General features: G+C 39.8%; 1 protein-coding gene across 6 annotated transcripts in view; it reads right to left on the reverse strand.

Annotated features, from left to right (window-relative positions):
* Positions 1-14,116, reverse strand: part of LOC105061205 (uncharacterized) — a 42,662-nt gene extending 28,546 nt beyond the window's left edge. The window contains exons 1-5 of one of the 6 annotated variants that reach the window (XM_073246264.1): positions 13,947-14,112; positions 13,522-13,657; positions 12,301-12,396; positions 12,087-12,204; positions 938-1,176 (exon numbers count right to left, since the gene is read on the reverse strand). In XM_073246264.1, the coding sequence (XP_073102365.1) occupies positions 938-1,176; positions 12,087-12,204; positions 12,301-12,395 (452 nt within the window). In that variant the 5' untranslated portion in view covers position 12,396; positions 13,522-13,657; positions 13,947-14,112. Of the gene's footprint in view, positions 1-937; positions 1,177-12,086; positions 12,397-13,521; positions 13,658-13,946 lie in introns of those variants that run through there. The other 5 variants (XM_019846025.3, XM_010945182.4, XM_010945180.4 and 2 more) reach the window with 5 other exon arrangements.
* Between the last annotated feature and the right edge of the window lie 10,406 nt (positions 14,117-24,522).

The raw sequence follows: 24,522 nt of genomic DNA on the forward strand, positions 1-24,522 counted from the left end.
CAGAACTCGAATAAGGTTCTCTGTCAATCAATCAGGTCCAGTATTGCAAAGATAAAAACCCTCACATGGGAAAGTTTGTTAATATTTACATTTTTCCTTTCTACGTGCACAAGTAACTCAAGCATATAGGCTTGTTTGTGCATAAATTTCATGCAGACAGACATTCAGAATATGTCAATCGGAGTTGCCCGAAATTCGGGAAAGCATCCAGTTGCACAATCTTATCCATGATACATATCACGATGCAACACAGGCAATGATGATGATTGATGAAGATTATTAGTGTTATCAGGAAATTTTCCCAGTAGAGAAGGTGAAACCATCAAGATGAAGTGAAATGATCTTCCCCATTAGAAGATGGTAAGAGCGCTAGAAAAGCCAGAAAGACTCACCATCACCTGGTTTAAATAACACCTTAACCAAATTTCATCATAAAGAAAGCTAGTATATGCGAAGAATATGAGATGCCAAAAAGAGTAAACTATCTGCCATTTGAAATAAACTCACGAGGAGCCAGTATCACCACTTCAGCACTCTATGTTGGTGACAGCATGGTTGCCCAACTTTCACCTGAATTCTAAAGCTCTCTAATACTATCTTCTTAACAATTCAATGTTATTCACATGGAAGGTCACTGATCTCAGACACATACAAACATGGCAGTTCAAAAAAGAAAAGAAATGATAGAAATTTTCAATCTTAAAATTAGACAATATTGACAATGACCAAACCGATACATAAATGCCATCTTGAATGCTAATGGTACAACATTTCTACCGTTCTACATCTAGTATGCTGCACTTCTCATTAATTTATTCCTGCCTTTATTTTCCTTTTATCCATTTTGCCATTTGCCCTTTTCCTTATCCTACTGCCTGATCACATCATTGTTTTACCAGTAAAAATTACCAAAAATAAACATAGATTAGAAACATACGTTGCAAAAACTGTGTCAATATGAGAAGAAACAAGAATCAGATTTTCTTCCGCTGCTGGTAAATACTTTGGCAAGATTCTCAAGACTACATGTTTCAGATCTGAATAGATATGTGTTTTGCCCTTAAAAAGACCACTGGCAAGACGACTTGCACCAATCTTTGCATGGAAGAAATCCACTTGAACATCAACCTCCCAATGAGCTGTCCTCTTCATTTTTTCTGATGCTGCAAATACATACTATGACAAAAGAATGTCAAAATTTAAAAAAAAAAAAAAATCTTATGGCTTAGCAATGCAAGAGCATGAGATAAAAGCAGATTTACGTATAGAAAACAAATGGCATGAGTAGCTTATTCCCTAATATAGCTAAAATCAACCCAGTATTACAAAATGTAGACATGGATGTGAGGCTTGTGACACTACAAAGTACAAACTGTTAGTGATTTCAAAACATCAACTGCTAAAGGACAAATGACATGATCACATGATTCAAAAATTGAGAATACAAAATTTATCATGGATACCATCCACAACATCCATAATGAACATGAAGCTTTAGTGGATATTACAATGTAAGGCTAACAACAGGATAGAGAAACAAGAAACTGCATTTTATGCTGGGTGGTACTATGTAATATGTACCTAGTTTCTATTCAGATGTAACTGAAGGAGAACAAAAAAGAAAATTTCTGATCATCTTCATCTATATTTATTGAATTCGACATTTCTTTGTCTTAGTTTTGGCATTCATGGAGTGTTGTGACACAGAAGCATACTCAAGCAAAATGCACATCGCACAAGAGAGAGAAGGGACCCAAGCTTATTTGGGTACATGGCCATATAGACTTCAGTACTTGGCCCAATCCTCATAAGCTCCTTATCAAGGTTCTCCATACCAACTGACGACCAGTATGATACATGGATCCGTATCATATCGTGCCAGGGGCATTTCGGCCTCTTTTTTTATTTTTAGATGTTGAACTAAAGTTGGCATATGGTCTGTCAACTTCAATTCAAAATTTAAATTCCCTTTTTTATTTCATATGGCCCAAATTTTAAATTCTATTCTTGGTGCACTATTGGGTATAGTATGGTATTTGTTCCAAGATCTTAAATCCTCCCAGAACCAAAAAAAAAAGGGATCCAACAAGGTGGATCAAAAGGATGATGAAACCACCCCCTGTTCTGAAACAAACGCAACAGGAGAGAGAGGGAACCCAAAACAAAGATCCAACAAGGTGGATCGAAAGGACGATGAAACCATTCTCCCCTATTCTAAAACAAAGACAGCAAGAAAGAGAGAGGGGGAAGAGGAGAGGGAGAGGGAGAGAGGAAGGAGAAAGAGAGGGTCCCGTTGGGTGTGGGGGGCTCGAAACCCTAACCGCAACCCCAAGTGAGAGAGAGAGGGAGAAAGGAGGATGTGTACCTTGGATGCTGATGGGGGGAGGGCAAGAAGCATTGCAAACTGAGCGCAAGGAGGGCAATGTTCATGAGCACGGTGGAGAGGCAAGGGTCGCAAATCAAGTGAAAAGGCAGTGGGCAAGTGCTCTTTATACACAAACCAAAAGGATAGCTTAAATTGCACCAGTAGCCAATTGGTCAAGTTCAGTACATTTCGAACCGGCTGGTTCAACATAGTTCGGCCTTCCTGGACCCTGATATATGCTAGCAATACCATATTGTCATTGACACCTAGAGCTCCTCAAATTATTTGTAACTTAAAACCTGATTGAGCATGGAATTGACAGCTAGGACTAAACTCGAATAGTAAACAATTCAATACAGAGACTATCCAAACAAAACTATTCTTTAGTCAATGCAGGTGGTAACATTATAACTACCTCTAAGAGGGAGGGAGGGAGAATTGAGTGGGGGTGCATGGATATAAAAAAAGATGCCCCATTGCATCAACTCCTACCACTATGAGTTGTAAGGAGCATGAGACATACAATTTTATCCAAGTACATGGAAAGGTTGTTTCCATGTTTCAAATCCATGACACTCAGGTCACAATGGAATAACCTTACCATTGCAAGGCCCACCCTCATAGATATAGCAACACAAAATAATGTGAAACAAAGGGGAAAAGAACAAGTTATAATGTTAAAAGATAAGAAAACAATAACCTTGATTATTTAGAGCAAAAAGGAAAGAAAAGGGAAAAAAAAAGAACGGAGAATATGATTATTCTTTAGCATATCATATCATAAAAACAAATATTTAAGGTCAAGGCTCAAGTCAACCACTCAATCATGGTTAAACTACACCTTAGATTTCCTCTCTTAAAATCCTTAAGGAATCATTTGGTTCATACGAAGAGAGAAAACAAGATTCGCTGTGACGGTACCAGCGACCGGACCGATCAGCCGATAGCACAGTTCAATACGCCCCCTTGTCATTCTATGTCGGGCCCGTATCGACACAATAAAGTGGGCAGAGGAGGATAATGGGAGAAAGGAAAAGAGAGACAAGGAGAGGGAGGGGGAGGGAGGGTCGGTAGAGGCTGCCAAAGGATGAGGAGGGTCTCCACCCATCGGGCGATGGAAACAGGGGTCCATTGGTCTATTTTTTTATTTTGCAATTTTTAAGTGAAGTCAGCAACGCTCCAACGACCTCCGATGACCCTCCCTCCTCTCTCTCTCTCCCTTCTCCCTCTTCCCCTCCTTCACTAGTTTCTCATCTTGCATGCCAGAACTATCCCAATCTGCCGCCGGCATGGCTCAGAATGTCCCGAACCAAACGACTCAAGACAATTCCACATTCCTCGAGAGAAAGTATGGTCAATGAGAGAATGAAAGAAGAAGAGACGAGAAAGTAGCTTTTCCATAGGAATAAGATTCCTACATTTCATGGAAAAGAAAAATCCATATGGGACATGGGAAAGTCACTTTCCTACGAGTTGGGAATTTGGATAACTTTTTTTCCAAAGGTGCCCTTAAGCTTTTAGATAAAATAGGGTAAGGTCTTTCCCTTTATTAAAGGCATAACAAGTATTTTATACAACTTTCTTAGAAAAGTAGATGCTCAACTAAACATAGGCCACTCTAGAATGTGCCGCTTTCCTATGATCAACCAAACATATAAAAACCATTTTCCTAGGCATCAATTTCCTAGGAGAACATTCCAATAAAGAAAATTCTTACCCAAAACCAAATGAGTCCTAAATACTTTTATCCAATCCCAAATAACTAATGATCCATAACAATCTGTCCAAAAACCAGACCATCTCATACCCATGCAACTATTGCACCGAGATTTTCATCTGAAAACTTGGCAGAGGTGTTGATGCATGGGGCACTCAGGATCAATAGATGTGGGGCTGAATCCCAAAGGTGGATACTCGATGAGGAAGAAGAAGAATAACTAAAAAAGAAAAACCATACGTGATTTATTAATTGTAGATAACACTCATCTAGCAATGACGAATTGCTGGGTCCCTCAGCATTAGCTTGAAGCTTTAGCAATGGCCAACTTTGATTGCCCTGGTCAGCAATGCCAAATTGCAGTGAAGAGAAATGGGATTTGTATAGTAGTGTGGAAGGATTGGTGCTTCCCCCATTAGGCCAAACATGTTGATGACTATAGAATCAGAGAAAAAGAAGGATAAAGGGATGAGCATGTCTCTACTTTTGTTCCTTCCTCTCTTGAAACTTCCTTGAGCGCAAACCATCTAAGTCAATGAGCATCTCACCAAGATGGTTCAACAATTGAACCATCCAGGACAGGTAGTTGAACGGATTGCCAGTTCTAGTTCAGATATGACCCAACCTGCAATCTCTTATGGGTGATGGTTTGGCCAGTTGGCACTTAGGCCTTAAAAATGCTGAATTATATACACTAACTATGCAAATCTAGATTCCTAACCAATGATGATGATGATGATGATCCAAGCTATCTCATACAGAAGCAAGGCTATTACAGATAGTCAACATCAAGTTCTAAATAGGAGCTTGTGCACAAGCCTATGCTGAAATGTATCAGTTTAGAAAAAGAAAGCAGGTTTATTGGCACGAAGCGTACATTGCTAGGCATCCAGATTATGCACCACTAATCTGCCAATATAAAGCTTACCAATAATAAGGCACAATATAGACAACATAATCCTTGGTTTAAGATGGGTACTATGCCGAATTGGACCGAACTGCCAGATTTATCTCGTACCAAGCCATATCAATACAGGGCCAGGTCGGTTAGACCTTGTTGGGAAAATGACTGAAACCACTACGAACCAGGCAGTTCGGAGTGGTATTGGGTCAAACGAAGTGGTTGGGCCCGGTTCAAGGCGGTTCCACCTCCATAACTCTAATAAGAGTGAACAGAAGGCCTAAAAGGCTCAAGGCCACTCTTACTCTCTTTTCTCTCAAACTCCTCCCCTCCCAAAAATAACAAGAAATCGATGATTAAAGGCACATTCAAGGTAACGTGCCTCTCCCTCACCTCCATCCCTCCTCTTTTTTCCAATGTGAGATATTCCAAAATTAGAAAAACAAGAAAATGTCATGTCCAAATTTTTAGTTTTGGCATGATTTTATGATATACTGTAAATATATGAATGTTCTATACAATGATCTTAAAATATATAATTTTTTAAAATAAAAATATATTTTTGGATTACAAAATTATTTAAAAAATAAAATTAAAAAAACTATAAAATCAGAATGTTGTTTAGTAGCATGCAAGCTACTCTCAACCTAAATTTGGTGTCAATTTATGAAAGTTTTAACATATCAAGTACATGTGGCCTAAGCTCAAATTTGAATAAAATTAAGAAATAAGTAGCTTTTAATGCATACTTAGAGGCTTAAAAAAATACACGTAGCATTCATGATAAGATTCTACATAGATCTAAGCTTAGATTTATTTTCTAATTTTTTATATTTAAAAATTTTTAATTTACAAAAAGAATAAAAAATATATAATTAATACAAAAAATATTAAAAATTTGTACTACGAATTAGATAATTTAGAAGTATTTTTTGAAGTACAAAACATGTATTTCTGAAATTATTTTTTAATTATTTTTTTAAAAAAATTAAGAATAATTATGAAAAATTATAACTATATAATATATAATTCAGAAGTGATTTTTGAAATAGAAAACATTTTACTAGGATAACAAAATTTTGTTATTTTTATATAATTATTAAACTGACGTGCTTGTTAAATATGCAAAAATAGATCCATCATGGACGAATTCAAAGCATGACATTAGTTGAGATAATGGGCAAATACTCTCGAATTGATATCACAACTGATGCAACATAGAGTTCAAAGAATGAGGGGTACCTAAATTGAAGCAACACTTAACTGATGGTTCCTCGATATAGCTATGTATCATAAATACTCATAGGAAGTCTGGCAACTGATAAAGCACTTCGCTGATTTTAAAGTAGCGAAGGAGAGGACCTTGAATAAGCCAAAGGTGGAATATTGCACCATAAAGTCACATTCCTATCCCTCCAAGGAGTCAGAGGTCTTTGCTCTAGACGATGAGGCATAGATTCATGCTGCTATTCAAGCAAATTTGGAGATCAGTAGCAGTTGGAGGAGATGGCCAGACATAAGGATTGATTTAGGCCATCACACTATGAGTTAAGATCGGGCTCTACGACCGTTAGGGAGAATCAAGAGTTCAGGAGGACCTCCTCAGTTGAAAGGATGTCAGTAGAGACAGTGGCTACATTGCATCTATGATGGGGCTTTTGGCAACAGGAAGAAATCTTCTAGAGAGTTCCACCAGGAGCCACTATCATGACTTGGATCCACATGCCTTTCCCAACAAGGATTCGAAGCAATAAACGATTGATAGCATGTTGAAAAAGAATAAGAAGGATACGTGACAAATTATTAGATCCTGATTTCACTTCAATCATATCCGAATGAATGCAGCAGGCAACACATACTATCAATCTACCATTTCATTCATAAAAGTTACCAGCTTAGGTGTAGATCCTCCAGAATCAAAAGGCATCTATGATGAGATTCTTGACAACAAGGAGCTACAAAAGTGAATTCCTTCATATCAGAGCGACCCGCATATGGACTGACAGTGATGTGTAATGGTTAGACTGATCCTACCAGATAGAGCATCAACAACTTCCTAATATACTGTGATGGAAAAATATTTTTCAAAAATCAATTGATGCTTCCGATCAGATGCACGATGCCATGTATATCTTCAAATTGGAGGAGGTGATTGATCAAGTAGATAAGCAAAATATCATGTAGGTGATCACTAATAATAAGCCATAATACAAGACCATTGAGATCTTGATAAAGCAGTGACTGGATATTTTCTGGACCTCATATGCAGCACATTGTAGCGACCTCGTGTTGATGGATATTAGGAAGCTCTATAAGGTGCAAAAGGCAGTGGAGTCAGTCCAAACTATTACTAGATCCATATATAACCACATATGGATCCTGTCATTGATGTGAAAATGCACAAGGAAGATATCTTGAGACCAAATGTCATACGATTCGCTACGAATTACATAACATTTGATAGCCTCCTTAACAAGAAAGCAGGCCCATGTCAAATGTTTATTAGCGCGAGTGGCAAGAGATCAGATATATGAAGGTTGGCACTAAGAGGAGTCATGTCAAAAACTTTGTGACAAAGTAGATATTCTAGCAGCAGGCCAAGAAATTAGTTATGGTTATCAAGCCATTGTACGAGGTATTTCGGGCCATGGATAGCATGAGGATATGGGCTTCCTATATCATATGATCGAGAGGGCAAATTATTAGATTAGGGAGGCAGATCTAAAATATGCCCAAGAGTATATCAGGATCATTAAGCAGTGGTGGCACTGTCAAATAGGTAGAGACTTGCATCTAGCAGGTAAGCAAGAAATCAAAAACCCTCTAAAAATTTGACTGCTCTTTTACTTGTACAACTTTACCTAAATAATTGTAAAATCTACCTGTAGCTTACTACCAACACCTGAGATTCCAGTACACCATATCTAGGATCGACATGGACGAGGAACTTCTGACCACCCTACATAATATGATATACAAGATGAAACATGATCCAGAAATCGCAGCTGTATCTAAAAGAGGTAAGTTAGGTTAAGTGGCATATTTTTGTTAACTTAGCTCTATCTCCAATCAGTAATATGTTACAACCGTATATTTTGTACAGACAAAAATATTTAGAGAGGGCACAGAAAGCTTTGGAGGCTCGACAGCTATCGTAAGCAAACAAAAGATAAATCCCTGTATATTAGATATCAACGATGACAACTATTATTTGACATTATATAGCTACTAATACGATACAATTTTATACATAATTTTGCTCAATGCTTTTGCAACTAAATGGTAGATCCATTTTGGTTTATCACCAAGGAATTTGAAGTAGCTTGTCATCTAAATCCTCTTCCAAATGGTCTCTTTGAGTGACTGAGCGCAATTGGTCCACTTTCGTCCTCATCCACAGCAAGCAAACAAACCATTTGACATAAAGGCACCTCAACGATCTCAAATATGTTCACTACAATCTAAGATTGAAGCTGAAATGCATTCAAAAGGAAGTTGAGCTAAAGGCGCAGATCTGATGCTAGATACTTTTGCTCAGAATGACGAAAATCCAATAATCAGATGGCTTGTGGATCAATAGCAGGAGCTAAAGCTTGATGAGCCAGGATTGCCTCCACGACTAGCTAGTTTTGTAGCTAACGAGACTAGGATGCATGCGGAGCAATGGGCAAAACGCAACATTCTACACAGGCTTCCAACTGATTAGCCACGGCTAGAGGGATCACTGGGGAGTCATTTATCAAGTGATTCCATAGCAGAGACATCCTCCTAGAGATTGGACCACAAGATGCTTAAACGAGAACTGCATGCTACTTGGTCATCCTAGACAATAGGATGATATGCATCCTCCCAATATAGCTAGCCAGACAAGGGCACGAGGGGAGGGCAAGTAGTTGCTCAGCATAGCCTTCAAGAAAAAGAGAAGATAGGTACAGTCGCGATGAAGAGAGTGGAGGAAAAGCTCACTGAGATTCAAATATCAGGAAGAGCAATGAAAACAATTTTGATAATTATAGATCTGAGGGCCAGAAAAAGGGTAGAGGACATAAGACCACCATTTATAAGACAACCACGAAGTAATCTTCGATTCACCGGTGAGTCCTTATTTATACATGCCATACAAGACAAGGACTACAAGCTAGTAGAGCCCACAAAGATATGTTGCATATAAGACACAAACTTCTCGAGATTATTCAGGACATCATACAGCTGGATGACCTTGTATATGGAGTAGGATCCATAAATATATCAAGTTCATCCACGTATTTTGGATCCTATGAGCTGCAGCTATAGGCAACTTATAATCCATGAATATAGTGCGTCCAAAGCATTCTCTTCCAGTGACTACTATCCTATGCAGTCCCGAGTATCTTATGGATTGGATTTTGCTACCGACATATTCAGTGGATCCCTCCACAGCCATATTATTAGTCGGACACTTCTTAAAGCCCGAGCTTCAATGAGAGATTTGAGATCGGTTATAATCCAACGTGCATACCTTATGAAGTGAGCATAGAAGACTACAATATCACTTGGTTAGAGGGATGAGCTGATGTGCCTCCTGATTATGCAAACTATCTGAACATTTATGAGCGCCATCAACACTTGACGAGATTTTAGATCTCAATATGTATACTTTAAAATACATACAATTGATTGTATCATTTTATGTTTTGTATTATTCTAGATCTCTTTTGATTTATTTAAACCAATGCCACATTGATGTAGAAAGATCACTCAAAAACATCAAAAAGCATCACTAAAGGTGTACTGGAGAAATAGAAACATCAAATAACATCAACAAACATCAATTTGGGCTTAAAATCATTCAAAAAACAAAAAAAAAAATGATTTGGAATCTTGAGAACCAAAAAAGTTTGAAAAAAATCTTTAAAAAAAGGAAATTGATGGGCTGGTACGAAACTAGCACGCCTTACTGTATATGTGTCAATACGGTGCCAAACCAGTATCGTACCAAATCGATAGCCGACCTATGTGGACCTTGGTACCAGTTCGATAAACCTTGTGGTTAACCTTACTAAACAACTACTAAATTCTAAATAGATGCTGCCTAAATGGTTTGGCATTGATTAGTTGTTTAAACACCTGCTTAACTATTTAAATGAATGTTTTCTAAAATACTTGCTTGGTGATTGTCTAAATAGACTTGGGTATACAATGCATTTTGGGCCAAATATATATTGTGCAACAATATATTTGACCTCTAAGCTTATAGGCATATCGAAAGTTTTAGCAAACTCAATGTCACTGTAATGGTGTAAGATCTCAAAACAGAAAAACCTTGATTACATACCATCTATCCTCTTTTTTTCTTTTTTCCCTCTTCCCTTTTTATTCTCTTCTATTTAACATTTTTCCCTTAAAATATGCCAAGATGAGCACACTGGAAACTACCATTGGCATGGATTGCTGTAGCATCCCATACCACCTAATGTGGGACGACCATACTATACCGGATGGGAACCAGTATGAAACTCAAGTTCAAGTTGGTATAGACCCTGTACCACCTTGTACCGCCCTGTACCAAGGCATATCGAGATATATACCAACCCGCACTAAGACATATCAAGCTATACAAAGGTGTGCCAAGATAAAAATTGAGAAAAATAGCAAGGTATATACTGTACCATCCCAACCATACTACATCGAACTAGTAAGGTACCGATATGGCACCCAATACCTTAATTGCAGACCTTGATTGTTAGACCCCTGCTTCAGATGTGTTGGAGGCCTTTCAGGGTGTTCCATTTATTGATTATAGTGCATGTCTTTATACTCAGGTAACTTATGTTTCAGATTTACCAACCCCCCTCTCCAACACACCCATGCACCCATCAAAAACAAAAAAGGGTGGGAGCGAAGCCGAGGCTGGATATTGAAGATATTCCATAATTATAAACCAAATCATATGTTCCAAATCAAATTGTCAAGTTAACATCAAAATCTTAGACTTGCACAGTTATCCTAAAATTCATAATTCCTTCCATTAAACCTTATTTGCTCATTTCGTATTCCTCCATGCTAAAGTTGGTACCATGGAAAATAATTGCTTGAAATTTGTTAAAGCTTGAAATTTCGACTCCTAGATCTAGAGAAGATTATATATGTTCAAAAACACCTTCATAACATCTCTAAGGATGATTTTTTTGGAACTGAATCTATTTCATCAAATATAAACAAAAATGGGATATTTCAAAAAGTTTAAGATACTCAAGTTGGACTTCAAAGAATGCCAAACAAAAGAATTATTTTACATGACAAAAATTTACATGAAAATCCACAAAAATCATGTAACAACATAAAGCCCATCAGCAAATCCCCTAAAAATAGGCTGAGAATTCAGTCCAAAAGTTAAGATCTAAATATACATATAATTACTTAATTACCTTTGACCTCTTAGAAGTACTCATGCGACGTTAAGTTGCCAACAATGCCCTTGATTTGATGCCCAAAGGCGATATTTTCATGGTCAAGCAACTATTACATTTCACAAATCCCTAGCACTGTTATGTGGAACAGTCATATACTTCTATCCAAAAGCATGCAATGAATTTTGAATCAGATTCTAGTATGACTAACTCCTCCCTGCTTGCATTTTGCTCACCATCAATTTCTTAGTTTTATGACTGATATCACTGGATGTTCTAAAAAGGAAAAATTTTGGCCTGGTGCTTAACCATTATTTGTGTTTTATATACTTTATGCACTTTGTCCTGATATTAAATAGCAGCATGCATGTGCACCAGAGCAAATGCATATATGCCCTAAACATCCAAAGAAGCAGAATATTTAGTATGACTTTCAATCAGACTTCCATTTATCACTAGACACAAAGTCAAAGTGCTTTACATGTGTTTCATTCAGCAAATCACATTTTTAATGCAGCGATGTTTGACAAATACCAAAAATCAATCAAGAAACATCAAAATTAGACCATCAAAGGAAGGGTTTAAAGTCAGGATTGTATGAAACAAATATAAAGATCCAGAGCATTGGTGATGTATAACATCAATCATAACGACTGAAAAACTAATAACAACAGAAAACTAGGAAAAAATGCAACCATATAAAGACATTCGAACCTGCAATGCAAGATCAAGAGCATCTGAACCAACAGGATGAGGACCCAATTTTGTCAAAGACTGGACATGCTCCATTGCTGACACTTCTGAAAAGCCACGTTTACCTGCCTTCTCAGCACTGAGAGGCAAAGGGAGATTCTCAAACTGAATATGGTGGACTGCCCATGAGCCATTAAGGAGGAGCACAAATAACGCCAGCCACAAAAATGCAGACCTTTTGGGTCTTCGATCTTCAACTTCACTTGAAGATGGCTTTTCATCATCGCTAGATGGTTTAGCCATCAAAGTAGTGTTAGGTCTTCGAGGCATCCTACAAAATAAATACAAAGAAATAAAGCAATTATCAGGCATAGGCACAACACAAAATTCATCGTGGTTGCATATATGTGTTTGAATAATGACATTTTTATAATGATATCTAGGGATCATCGGCGCATAGAATGAAACATCAGGTAAAAATTGACATAATCAAGTACCCGATTATCTAAAAAAAAGAAATATGTAAGGTTCTGTTATTTTCTGAAAGTTAATATGCATGCACAGGTTAGACTGTACACTAAAAGTTAGATCTCCAGTAAAAGGTTTAACGATTCAAAATCAACAATGGACCATCCTAATTGAATATCCACACCTTTAATTTTGATTTACACATCTAAAAATACCTAGAAACCGAAAAAAAACATATTTTAGAGATCTAAAACCAATGTATCAAATGGGTAAAAAATGAGCATTATCAATTGGGCTAGTGTGCTAAGATATATGATAGGGCAAATAAATGAAAATTCACTTCATTAGTTGCAATCTGCACATCTCAAAAAGTAGGTAAATTTGAACTCAGTAGATCATGATGATTATTTCATAGCAAAGCATACTATTATGGTCCTAAAAACATTCATTATTTGCATCCACCTGATGCTTTGGTTAAGAACTATGAAGACACATGATTTGTAGTTTTCACACATTCCTTTTATGGTGTAGATCACATTCACTGGTTTGCATATTCAATTTAGATGGGCCATCATAGGTTTTCAATCATTAAACATTTTGCCGAAGATTAAATTTCAGTGGTAATCCATGTATGCATTTATGCGTGCATGAATGCATGTTTGCGTTTATGATCCTCATTTCAGATCGAGACACCCAATTTAATTCTCAGCCTTTCTAATCTAATTGACAACTATAAATGTATTCCTAAATAAATAGTTATATCACCTTTTTAACTTACATTCAGCTAGTGAAAGCTTTTAGGATCCAACCATTTCTGAAAAGCAAAAATATGTATAGGAGCTTAACATACCCGTTGTCTATATCTTATTTGAAAATAAAACCTGACTACTCAAAGACTCGAAACACAACCATCGAGCCCACACTCAGTAAACTAAACCAGCAAGGAGATATAAACATCTAGTAGTAAATTCTTCATGTTCATCCTCACCATTCTAAAATCTTCAGGAAAAGAAGAAGAAGATGATGACAATGAGGAGGAAGAAGAAAGTCTGCACGTTGTTATCAAGAATTATCCAATGGCTCGTGTCGCATAAATTGTGAAGTATGTCAATTTGAGACATGGCCTATTGCAAATAAATCAGCAAGAGTATCACATAATCATGATTAAGATGCAGCCCTACAATCCTTTTATCGCGAAAAAAAAAAACGAATAAAAATAAAAAAAGGAAATACTTTTCCGGTAAAAAGATAACAGCAAAACAGAACAGAAACAACGTCACGGTGACAGAGAATTAGAAATATGATAAGTAGAAATTGAACGAAAAGAAGCTGCGAGCGCAACGGAATTGAGGATAATAAAAAGAAGAAAAATGGAATTGGAGCCAAGAAATGGATTGGAGGCGGAGGACTTACCTTTTTCCCCACTCTCTGATCCTCAAACAGCAATAGCACTATGGCAGGCACTTGTTTGTCGCCCGTACGCTGATGGCTTTATACCCTAATCTCCAAAAGGGGACGACGGTACGACTTAATTAAGGGTTGGGCCGCCGCCGCGGGGGTGGGTGTTTTTTTTTTTTTTTTTTACTTTTTTTTTTTTTAATAAGAAGGGGCGTTGTTCTCTCTCTCATATTAAAACTCCCGACAAGAGTAAAAATAAAAACCCTCCGAACCAACCCCACCAGGCCACCACCAAAAGTTAGGACCCACACGAGTTCGACTTTTTATACGGCGATCTGTCGTAGGTCGGTCAGTGTGGCGTCGGCCCGGTTAATAATTGCCAACAAGAAGCTTCCATGCGACACATCTTGATCGGGAGGCCAGTTGCGGTTGACGTTATGTGATGGGAGCACGCTCTGTGGGTCAATCGCGGCCTTACGGACGATTATGAGTTTGCCGGGGAAGTGAAATATATTGCACTTACCTAACTCTAAAAAAAATTTGCATACCACCGTCTCCATCATCTTGCTTTCAAATTTGTAATTCTGAGTTTTTTTTTTTTTTTAGAAGATGACTCAGCAACTGTCACTCGATAGATTTCTGGATAAAAGCTATCATCTTCTCCACATGGATATTTAGAACTTATTTTGCTAGCAAAAAATAAAAAAAAAAAATGTAATCAATGAAAAAATGAAAAACCTCCCTTATTGATAAAAATCTCCGAAGAAGGATGATTGAAAAGTGATATTTTCATGACAATAAATTTTTTTATATTTTATGAAAAAAATACATATGAAACATAGATTTTTAGTTTTTTACATAGATTGAAAATTAAAATTTTTTCTAAAAATATTCTTAAAACTATAAATAGAATGGAGTTAGTAAGATTTTTTTTTTTACTAAGGATATTATTGTCGACGTGACTTTAATATCCGATCCGAAGATACAAGTAACTTATGGCTGCAGTCGACCCCTTACCTCGACTGTCGAGCCTCATGCCAGCTGCCGACCTGCAGACAGATCTCCAATTTTTCACAGGTATCTTTGCCATCGGGCTGCCAAGTCGTACTCAAGCTACCAACCCTTTCCCTCAGTCATCAGCCATGATAACAACATCCGACCCTCTCCAGGAATGCCAAATCGTTAACCAACCACTGAAGTAACCCCTGACGTCGGTCCAAACCTGAGTATCTATTGCAACCTCATTGCTCAGCAGCACATGATAGACCACCAAGGTACACTCCTCCTACTCCTTACCCTGGTCGTCGTGCTTGACGACATCATAGGACCACCCCACACAGTCCTATCAAATCAAGCCATTATGGAAGGTAGCTGGCCACACACAAGAGAGGATCACGTCAACCACCATGCCCTAAGTACTTGAGCCATAGCCGTTAAGGAAAATGGCCGACCATGCGCAAGATAGGATCACATCAACCATCGAATCTCGGAAACTCCGACTGGGATAATCAATGGAAATGGCTGGCCATATACTAGATAAGATATCGCCACCTGCCAAGTCCAGGGAAATCAAGAGTATGCCCCATAGGGATAGAGTGGTCTCCCATACACTTTTCCTCTCGCAGCTTCAATCCCAGTCTGTAAATAGGAAAAATGAGGGACCTCCAAAGATACACAAACTCTCACACATGCTCTTCTCCATCTATTTCAGATTTCTGACTTAAGTATCGAAGGGTCTCCACTGGAGTCACCCCCGATCAAGAATTTATTTTGTAGGTCCAATCGAGTCATCTTTGCCAGGCTTTGCCTCACTCCAGCAACTCTCAGCCCGAGCCAGAAAGAGCCCTACGCCCATTTTTTGAGAGAGAGCGTACAATCCATCTCTATGCCACTGCGAAGGACATCCTTAAAGCCTTCGAGCACCGTGGCATCCCGACCAGATGGTGATCCGATTGAAAACATACTCCAGCTCAACAGCTGGAGATGCCTTTGTAGCCCCCCCACCGATTGTGGGGGTAAACCATGACCAATTCAACACCCTGGCCACCCAGAAACAAGTGTTAACCATGATAGTTAATGCATGCAGTCGTTGGATTTGGCACAGCAGATGTCCCAGTGGCCACCCCCTCGATCCCGTCACAAAGTTCGGATCGAGGTACGCAAACCCCGCTGATTCAGCCCTGAAGCTTCGAGCGGAGGAGACGTTCACAAACACCTCTCTCCATCGAAAGGTCTACTCTGGACCGGTCTCCATCATGCTGCACGAAGGCCTTCATGGATCATGATCTCGATGTGGATCATAAGCTTCAAGAAATGAATCGACGGATTGAAGCGTTGCAGCATCAGGCCACATAATGGAATGATCAAGTCAGCTTCCGCATTGACCTGCCTTTCGATGATGGAATTATGTGGGAAGCCACTACCTACGAACTTCAAAATGCCTTAGCTGGAGAGCTATGCGGGTCGACCGATCCAATGGACCATAGAGAGCTTCAAGGCTCTTATACTTCTCCATAAAGTGAGTGACATAATCTTGTGCCAAGCCTTCCCCTTCACCCTCAAGAAGGTGGCTCGGGACTGGTTCACGAGCTTGAAGTCAAGCTCCATTCATTCATTTGATCAAATGAGCAGGTCATTTGTCGCCCACTTTGTGACTAGCAAGAGACAGCACTGATAATCTGATTCCCTAATAAATATCAAGCAAGGGGGATGAGGGTCCCTTTGTGACTATATGAACCACTTCAACACAGATGTCCTGGAGGTGCGCAACCTCAACCCGTCGGTCACCATGACTGTCTTTAAAGGACTCCAGAAGAATATTCTCCTCTACTTATTAGAAAAAAAGTATCCAAAGGACTTTATGGAAGTGCTAGATTGGACCAAAAAATATGCTCGAGCTGATAAGGCCTTTGAGAAGCATGGAACCTCAATCGAGCCTGTGGCCAAGGAGGAACAAGGTTCCAAGCTCCCCTCCAATGCGAGAGGGCACCCCGAGGGATTGATGGCAGTCTAGAACTCCATCCCAGAGCCAACGGCCTAGAAGCCCCCAATGCCAGCACCATCAATTGTCAAGGCATCAATCCCCCCGAAAAGGTTTGCCAACTATACTCCTTTAAATACCTCTAAGACACAAGTGCTCATGAAAATAGGGAGCAGCTCACTCGAGCATGAAGAATGAATTCCCAATCAAAAAATCACATACAAGAGAAATATTGTCTCTACCATCAAGACCATGACCATGATACTAAAGAGTGTGTCCACCTTCAGAATAAGATTGACAAGCATATCTGGTGAGGGTGATTGGACCGTTTCATCCACCACATAAGGGAAGGCCTAGCAGGACCGCGAAGAGCACCTCGACATTAGGAACTGCCCTAGCAAGAGAAATCCATAGAGAATGACTTGTGGGTGGTGTAATCAATACCATCATTAGGGGGCACGGCAGAATAGGACCTGATGGATTGGTCAAAAGACAGAAATCGAAGGAAGCAATCACTTTTTTCAAAAAAGATGCGAAAGGAGTCCAATTCTCGCATAATGATGTGGTGGTTGTATCTTTAAATATTATGAATTATGATGTACATCACATCCTAATAGACAATAGAAACTCGATCGATATCTTATTTTACGATGTGGTCTCCATAATAAGGATCTCTTCGGATCAATTGGGTAGGCTCGATTTCCTCGGGTAGGTTTCACCAGGGATACAGTATCGATCAGGGGTCATCACCCTATTGGTTACAATAGGATAGGGACCTCGACAATCCACTATCAATGTTGACTTCCTAGTTGTCAAGGCACGCTCAGCTTACAATGCTATCTTAAGATGACTAGGACTGAATGCTTTAAAAGCCGTGGTGTCAACTTGCCACCTACTAATGAAGTTCCCCATCGAGTATGGAATTGGAGAAGCTCATAGACCAGGCACTGGCTTGGCAATTGCGATGCGATCACCCTTCAAGGAACAAAACTGTTGGCCGACCTTCCTATCGAAGGGCTAGATGCTCATGATGAGCTGATTGTAGGGATGGCAAAATCGATCCGACCCGATGGGTATGCACCCTACCCAAATCCAATCAAACCCAAAAAATAGAGTTTGATCGGGTTTGGGTTCAGTTTTGATAAAATTCAAAAACTATAGCATGGATATGGGTAGGATATGGGTAGTACTGTTTTCTATCCAAATCCGAATCCGAACCCGATCCGAACCTACGGAAATGGATAATATCCGAGCCCATACCCGAATATATATATCTATAATTCTATTTTAATAATTTTATTTTGATTGATAATATGCATAAAATTATTTAGATTATTTATATATTCTATGTTGAATTGTAATTCTATTTCTATGTTTGATTTCTATAAATCTGGACTTATAAATTATGTTCTATGTTGAATTAATAATTTTATTTTGATTGATAATATGCATAAAATTATTTTGATTATTTATTTTTTTTGGGTATGGGATAGGCATGGGATGGGTATGGGTTGGGTATGAAAAAATAGATTATCCGTGGGTATCTCCGAATCCGTTGGATATAGGAATGGATATCTTTTTTCTTATCTAATCGGATATTAGGTAGGATTTAGGTATAGGATATTAAGTTCGAGTTTGTGGATACGTAGTACAATACCCGATCCAAATCCTATCTATTGCCATCCTTAGCTGATTGAAGAGTGGTCGGAACCCACAAAGGATCTCGTAATGATCCCTTTAAATGATGGAAGTAGAGAACATACAGTTCAGATAGGATCAAATTGGAATGAGGTAATCCAAAACCAACTTGTTTTCTTTTTATAGGAGAACGCAGATATTTTTGTTTGGTCAGTGATGGACATACCTGGAATCAACCGAAAGTAATGATATGTAGGTTGAACATGGACCGCCTGCATTGACTTATTAAATAGAAGAAGCAGAGCTTCGCACCTGAGCAGCAAAAGGCCAGCTGATGAGGTGGATAAGTTCATTGATACTGGTTTCATTAGAGAAGTGTCTACCTAGAATGGCTTGCGAACGTGATTCTCGTAAAGAAAGCCAACAGGAAGTGATGAATTTGCATAGACTGCATTAACCTTAATAAGGTCTGCTCAAAGGATAGTTACCCCTGCTATGAATCGACTAATTGGTGGACACTATGTTGGATCATGAGCTCTTTACTTTCATGGATGTCTTTTTAGCTATAACCAAATCTGAATAGCATCTAAAGATGAGGAGAAGTCCGCTTTTATTGCTGACCAAGGTCTTTTTTGTTACAGAGTTATGCCCTTCAGGTTAAAAAATGCAGGTACCATCTACCAGTGGATGGTGAATAAAATCTTTAAGGAGTAGATCGATTGCAATATAGAGACATACGTAGATGACATACTAGTCAAAAGTCAAACCTCAAGAGATCACGTTATTGACCTCAGAAAACTTTCAATACCCTTCAGAGGTACCAAATGAAGTTGAATCTGACCAAATATGCCTTTGGGATCACCTTGAGGAAGTTTCTTAGCTTCATTGTATTGTATAAGGGCATCAAGGCCAATCCAGAAAAAGATTAAAGCCATACGAAGGATGAATCTCTCAAAATCTATAAAAGATGTCCAACACTTGACTGGCAGGATAGCTGCTCTCAATCAATTTGTCTCCAGATCGGTGGAGTGCTGCCTCCCATTTTTCAAGACCCTGAGATGCCCGATGGGCTTTAAATGGACCAAGGAGTGCTAGTAGGCATTTGAAAAACTAAAGACTTATCTTAGCACGTCATCACTCCTTGCTAAACCAAAATTGAATGTGGAACTGAACCACTACTTGGCAGTCTCCCCAACATTATTGAGTTCAATGCTTGCATGGGAAGAAGAGAAGGTTCATAAGCCAATCTACTATGTCAACAAGACTCTCCATGATGCGGAGATCAGGTACATAAGGATCGAAAAATTAATCTACGCTCTCATCATTTCAATCCAAAAGCTTTAACCTTACTTTCAGGCGTACACCATAGTGTTGCTCCTGATCGATTTGCCTCTTGGGTCGATCCTACATTAGTCAGATACGACGGGTTGACTGGTGAAATGGGTGATAGAGCTCTTCAACTTTGATATAAAATTTCAGCCTCATCCATCAAAGCACAAGTGCTAGCTGACTTTGTCATGGAGTGTACAGTTTCAGAAACACACATTGAGGAAGCTGAACTAGTCGGAGAAGACCCACCCGAGGATGGAGCACCTAAGGAGCGGTGGATCATGTACATTGATAGATCATCAAACTCTACCAGATTGGGAGCTGCCCTAATCCTTATCGGATCGAAGAGAACTATTGTGAAATATATCTTTTGCTTTGAGTTCCTAGCCACCAACAATGAGATCGAGTATAAGCTCTCATTGTCAGACTAAAAATTGCTAAAGAGCTCGTGGTATGGGAGTTGAAGGTTTGTAGTGACTCACAGCTGGAGGTCAGACAGGTGCAAGAGGACTACGAAGCCCGAGAAGAAAATATGAAGAGATACCTACAGAAGATAAAGAGTCTCATCTCGATGTTCTTCAGTTTTGACATCCAGTAGGTATCCAAGTCAAAGAACTCAAGGACTGACCTCTCATCAGTTGGTGCTTTCATTGAGATGAAGCCCACCACATCGAAGAAGACATTTCATCACCAAGATGAAGCCCGTCATGCCAAAGAAGGTACATCATCAAGATGAAGCACGTCGTATCGAAGGAGATACTTGGTCACTAAGATGAAGCCCGCCGCATTAAAAAAGACACTTCATCACCAAGATGAAGCTCGTCACATCGAAGAAGGCACTTCATCACCAAGATGAAGCTCACCACATCGAAGAAGATACTTCATCACCAAGATGAAGCCCACCATGAAGAAGGTACTTCATCGCCTCGATGAAACCACCACGATAAAAAAATGCACTTCATCACCAAGATGAAGCCCACCACATCGAAGAAGGTACTTTGTCACCAAGATGAAGCCCACCGCATTGAATAAGGAATTTCATCATCAAGATGAAGCTTGCTGCATCGAAGAAGGTACTTCATCACCAAGATGAAGTTTGCTGTGTTGAAGAAGGCACTTCATTACCAAGATGAAGCTTGTCACATTGAAAAAGATACTTCACACCAAGACAAAATTTGCCGTATCGAAGAAGGCACTTCGTCATCAAGATGAAGCCTGCCGCATCGAAGAAGGCACTTTGTCATCAAGATGAAGCCCATCGTAAAAAAGGCACTTCATCAACAAGACAAAGCCCGTCACATCAAAAAATGACACTTTGTCATCAAGATGAAGCCCACCATGAAAGAAGGCACTTCATCATCAAGACAAACCCCATCACGATAAGATGGCACTTCGCCATGTCGGCGAACATAGCCATGGAAAGAAAGCTTCAATAACTCACATAATTGTATGGTAGAAATCTTTACACTTCAAGTGTGGCTCCGAGTTTCCAAGGCACTTTGAAACAACCTTAATGCATGGAGGATGGAAAGATCTCCGAATACACCTAGCCCATAGAAACAAAAATTCATGATTACCTATAGCTACCCTAACAATGCGAAATGGTGAAGTCAACCGATGAACACCAGAAGTTGGTATAAAGTCCAACTATAGAAATGGAAATAAATACAATGTATAAAAATAAAAGTGGCTTTTCATTTTGAAATGTCAGAGCAACCAACAAATGATTACAAAATTGGCACAAATTTTCAGGTCAGACCAACAAAACAAAATTTCTTACAGGTTGGATTGATAGGACCAGTTTTACACCTTGGCAAGGACCTCGGAAGCTTCATCAGCCCTTGCTCAGGAAGGTTCCGCATCATCCCTATTGACCACACTAACAATGACCCTCGGGAGCTCTGAGTCTTCAGTGTCATCACAAGGAGCTCTGAGTCCTCAGGAACAGTCACCTAATCAAGAGCTTGTATTTTTCAAAGCTTGTTTCATAGGCTGTTAAGGCCGACTTCAGTGCCCCATGGATATGCTTGACCTAACCTGTGGCAAGCCTCACCTCCATCCACCTAACTTGGCTCTTAATGGAATGAGCTGCTGCTTCATTTTCTACCAGGTCCGATTGAAGTTTCATCACCATCGACTGCTAGTAGTCAATTGAATGTTCCAAAGAAGCGACCCTCTCCTCCTCCACTTGGAGCCTATTTCGAAGGTGGAGAATCTTCTCGGTGTTACCCCACTTCGCTTCTTTGATCGCCTTCCCCAAATCTATGAAGTGCTCTAAGAAAGTAATCCTCTCACAAGCGGCATGGAGCTGTCTTCGAGACTAGGCGGCCTTATTTGCAGCATTCCACTAGGCTTCTTCGGCAACCTTGTTAGACCTCAAGAGGGCCTTGGTTAAACACCTTTTCTTTGAGAAACATGACCTCTCCATCTGCCTGATATTCTCTTAGAGGCATCTTATTTCTATGCGAGTCTCGATGTACTCCTTCTTCACTAAAGCCCTTCGGCTTGCTTCGGAGGCATCTCTTTTGGTTGCACAAATTTCTTTTTCTAAGGTCGTATGCATGCCTTAATAGGCAAAGCCTTGACTAGTAGAAGGGGCCTAGCACTGATGATTATGCAACCATAGTATTTGTAGTAATCTGACTGTGGAGAAAAAGATAGCAAAGCACATAACAAAGATAAAAAAATGAGGCTTAAGAGTACAAGATTCCTTTTTATTAAATAAGAAACTTTGTCATTACATCAAGTGGGGAAAAGAAAAAGGATTATAAGACCAAAGCCTGAGTGGAGACATTGACCATCTTGGTGTCAGGAGCTCCCAAAGCAGAAGTCTCCATGCTCGCAAATTTTGATCGAAGCTAGGCTTCCTCGGTGATCATTGATCTTGGCTATAGTTGGGCTTCCTTGATAGCCACTGACCTTAGTAGAGACCTCTCTTCAGCGACAAGCATGGCCGCTTGTTGATCGTTTCTTGCCTCATCCTGATCTAGGAAGCAAAGGTCAAGGTCGGGGAAGCATGTGGGGATCCTCTCCCAAAGTACATCTTGTCCCAAGAAAAAGGCTTCCTCAGAAAAGGTTACTTTCTCTTGGGTAAACTCTGGGAAGGATCAAAATGCCTGATAGCTTGCAAGTTCGCATTGGTGAGCTTGTCATTGGCCTCCTAATGCCTCCTTTCTTCTTCCCAAAGGTCTGCCTCGACCTTCCTCAATGACCCCTCAGCCCTCTTTTGTGCAGCTTCAGCCTTTATTTGTGTGGCCTCGACTGCTGCCTTAGCTGCTTCAGCCTTTGCCCTCACTGAGTCAGCCTCCACCTTCACCGCTTCGATCGCTTCCTTTGCTGACTTGACTGCTCTTCTCGCCACTTCAGCCACTACCCATGCAGAATCGGACTTCTCCAGTGCCTTCTTAAGGTGCTTCACTTTAGTCTCAACCTTATTGGCCCGAGCAGTTAAGGCCTCAGACTCTTTGCAGATATCCAAAACCTCTAACCTAGCCACCTTCATGAGCTACTGAATGTGGTGAGATAATCGCCAACCTACAGAGGTGGCCAATTCTCATCGAAAGTGAAAAAAAAAAAAAGAAAAAAAAAAAGACAAAAGAGAAGGAAAAATGAAGAATCGAAGGACTTGCCTAAGTGAAAGCAGCATTGGCATCCCTTTGCTTGGTATTTAAGTCTTGCTCCTCCATAGGTTGGTGTTCACTAGAAGAAGAAACTTCGAAGTTGCTCACGGGTTACCTTGTAGTCCTGCTGGGTGGAGCTAGAGGGGACGATCGAGATGGCTTTTGGCCCCTAGTCAGGGAGAAGGGTTGGACAATTCTTGAACCTCGAGGATGGGGCTTGGGGTTGCAACTAGCTTATGGGCCACCGACGCTCGAGCTTCATCGGGGCTGATCGTGGTGGGTAGACCACTGGCACCCAAACTTGCACAGGGGAGGCTTGGACCATCTCGAGCTGTCAAACATCCTCTCTAGCAGGCTACTACATCATGATAGATGAGGGTGGCTACGGCTTCTTTGATTCTGTCGCATTGGCCGCCCCAAAAGATGAACCTTGGGCCTTTTTCTTTCTCAGGCCCAACTTCTTCACCGCCTTGATCTCCTCCGGCTTCGTTTGTGCAACAAATCAAAACAAGTCAAACAAAAAAGAAAAAAAGGGAGGGAAAGAAAAAAGGATGAACTAAAAAGAGAGGCGAAGGCATAGATTGGCCAATCCGACCTTTACTTTGGGGATCAACTAGGCTAAGACTGACATTGAAGAGAGTCTGCTCAGACAACAGCTTCAACAGCAGCAGGATTTTACTCCTGCGTAATGCTTTGAAGTACTAATTAGCTTCATCACTCAGCTCAAGAGCTTGAAGGTCAGACTCCTTAGGTCGGCCCTACTAAGCAAAACCCTAGTCCCCCAAGGCTGAATAGAAACGTACAGAAAGTGCTCCTTCCAACTATGAACCGAGGAAGAGGCACCTCAGATCAAGGCATGGACCCCTTTTGGGGGAAGACGTACCACCAATCATCATACGGATGCCTTTTAAAGGTATAAAAGGATCGAAATAGATCGATAGATGGCTGGATCTCCTTTAGAAAGCAAGCAGCCAAAAAGCCGATTATGAAGCATCATGAGTTTAGAACCACCAAACCCAAAGCC

The sequence above is a fragment of the Elaeis guineensis genome, chromosome 11 (genome assembly GCF_000442705.2).
Source record: "Elaeis guineensis isolate ETL-2024a chromosome 11, EG11, whole genome shotgun sequence".
NCBI classification, from domain to species: domain Eukaryota; kingdom Viridiplantae; phylum Streptophyta; class Magnoliopsida; order Arecales; family Arecaceae; genus Elaeis; species Elaeis guineensis.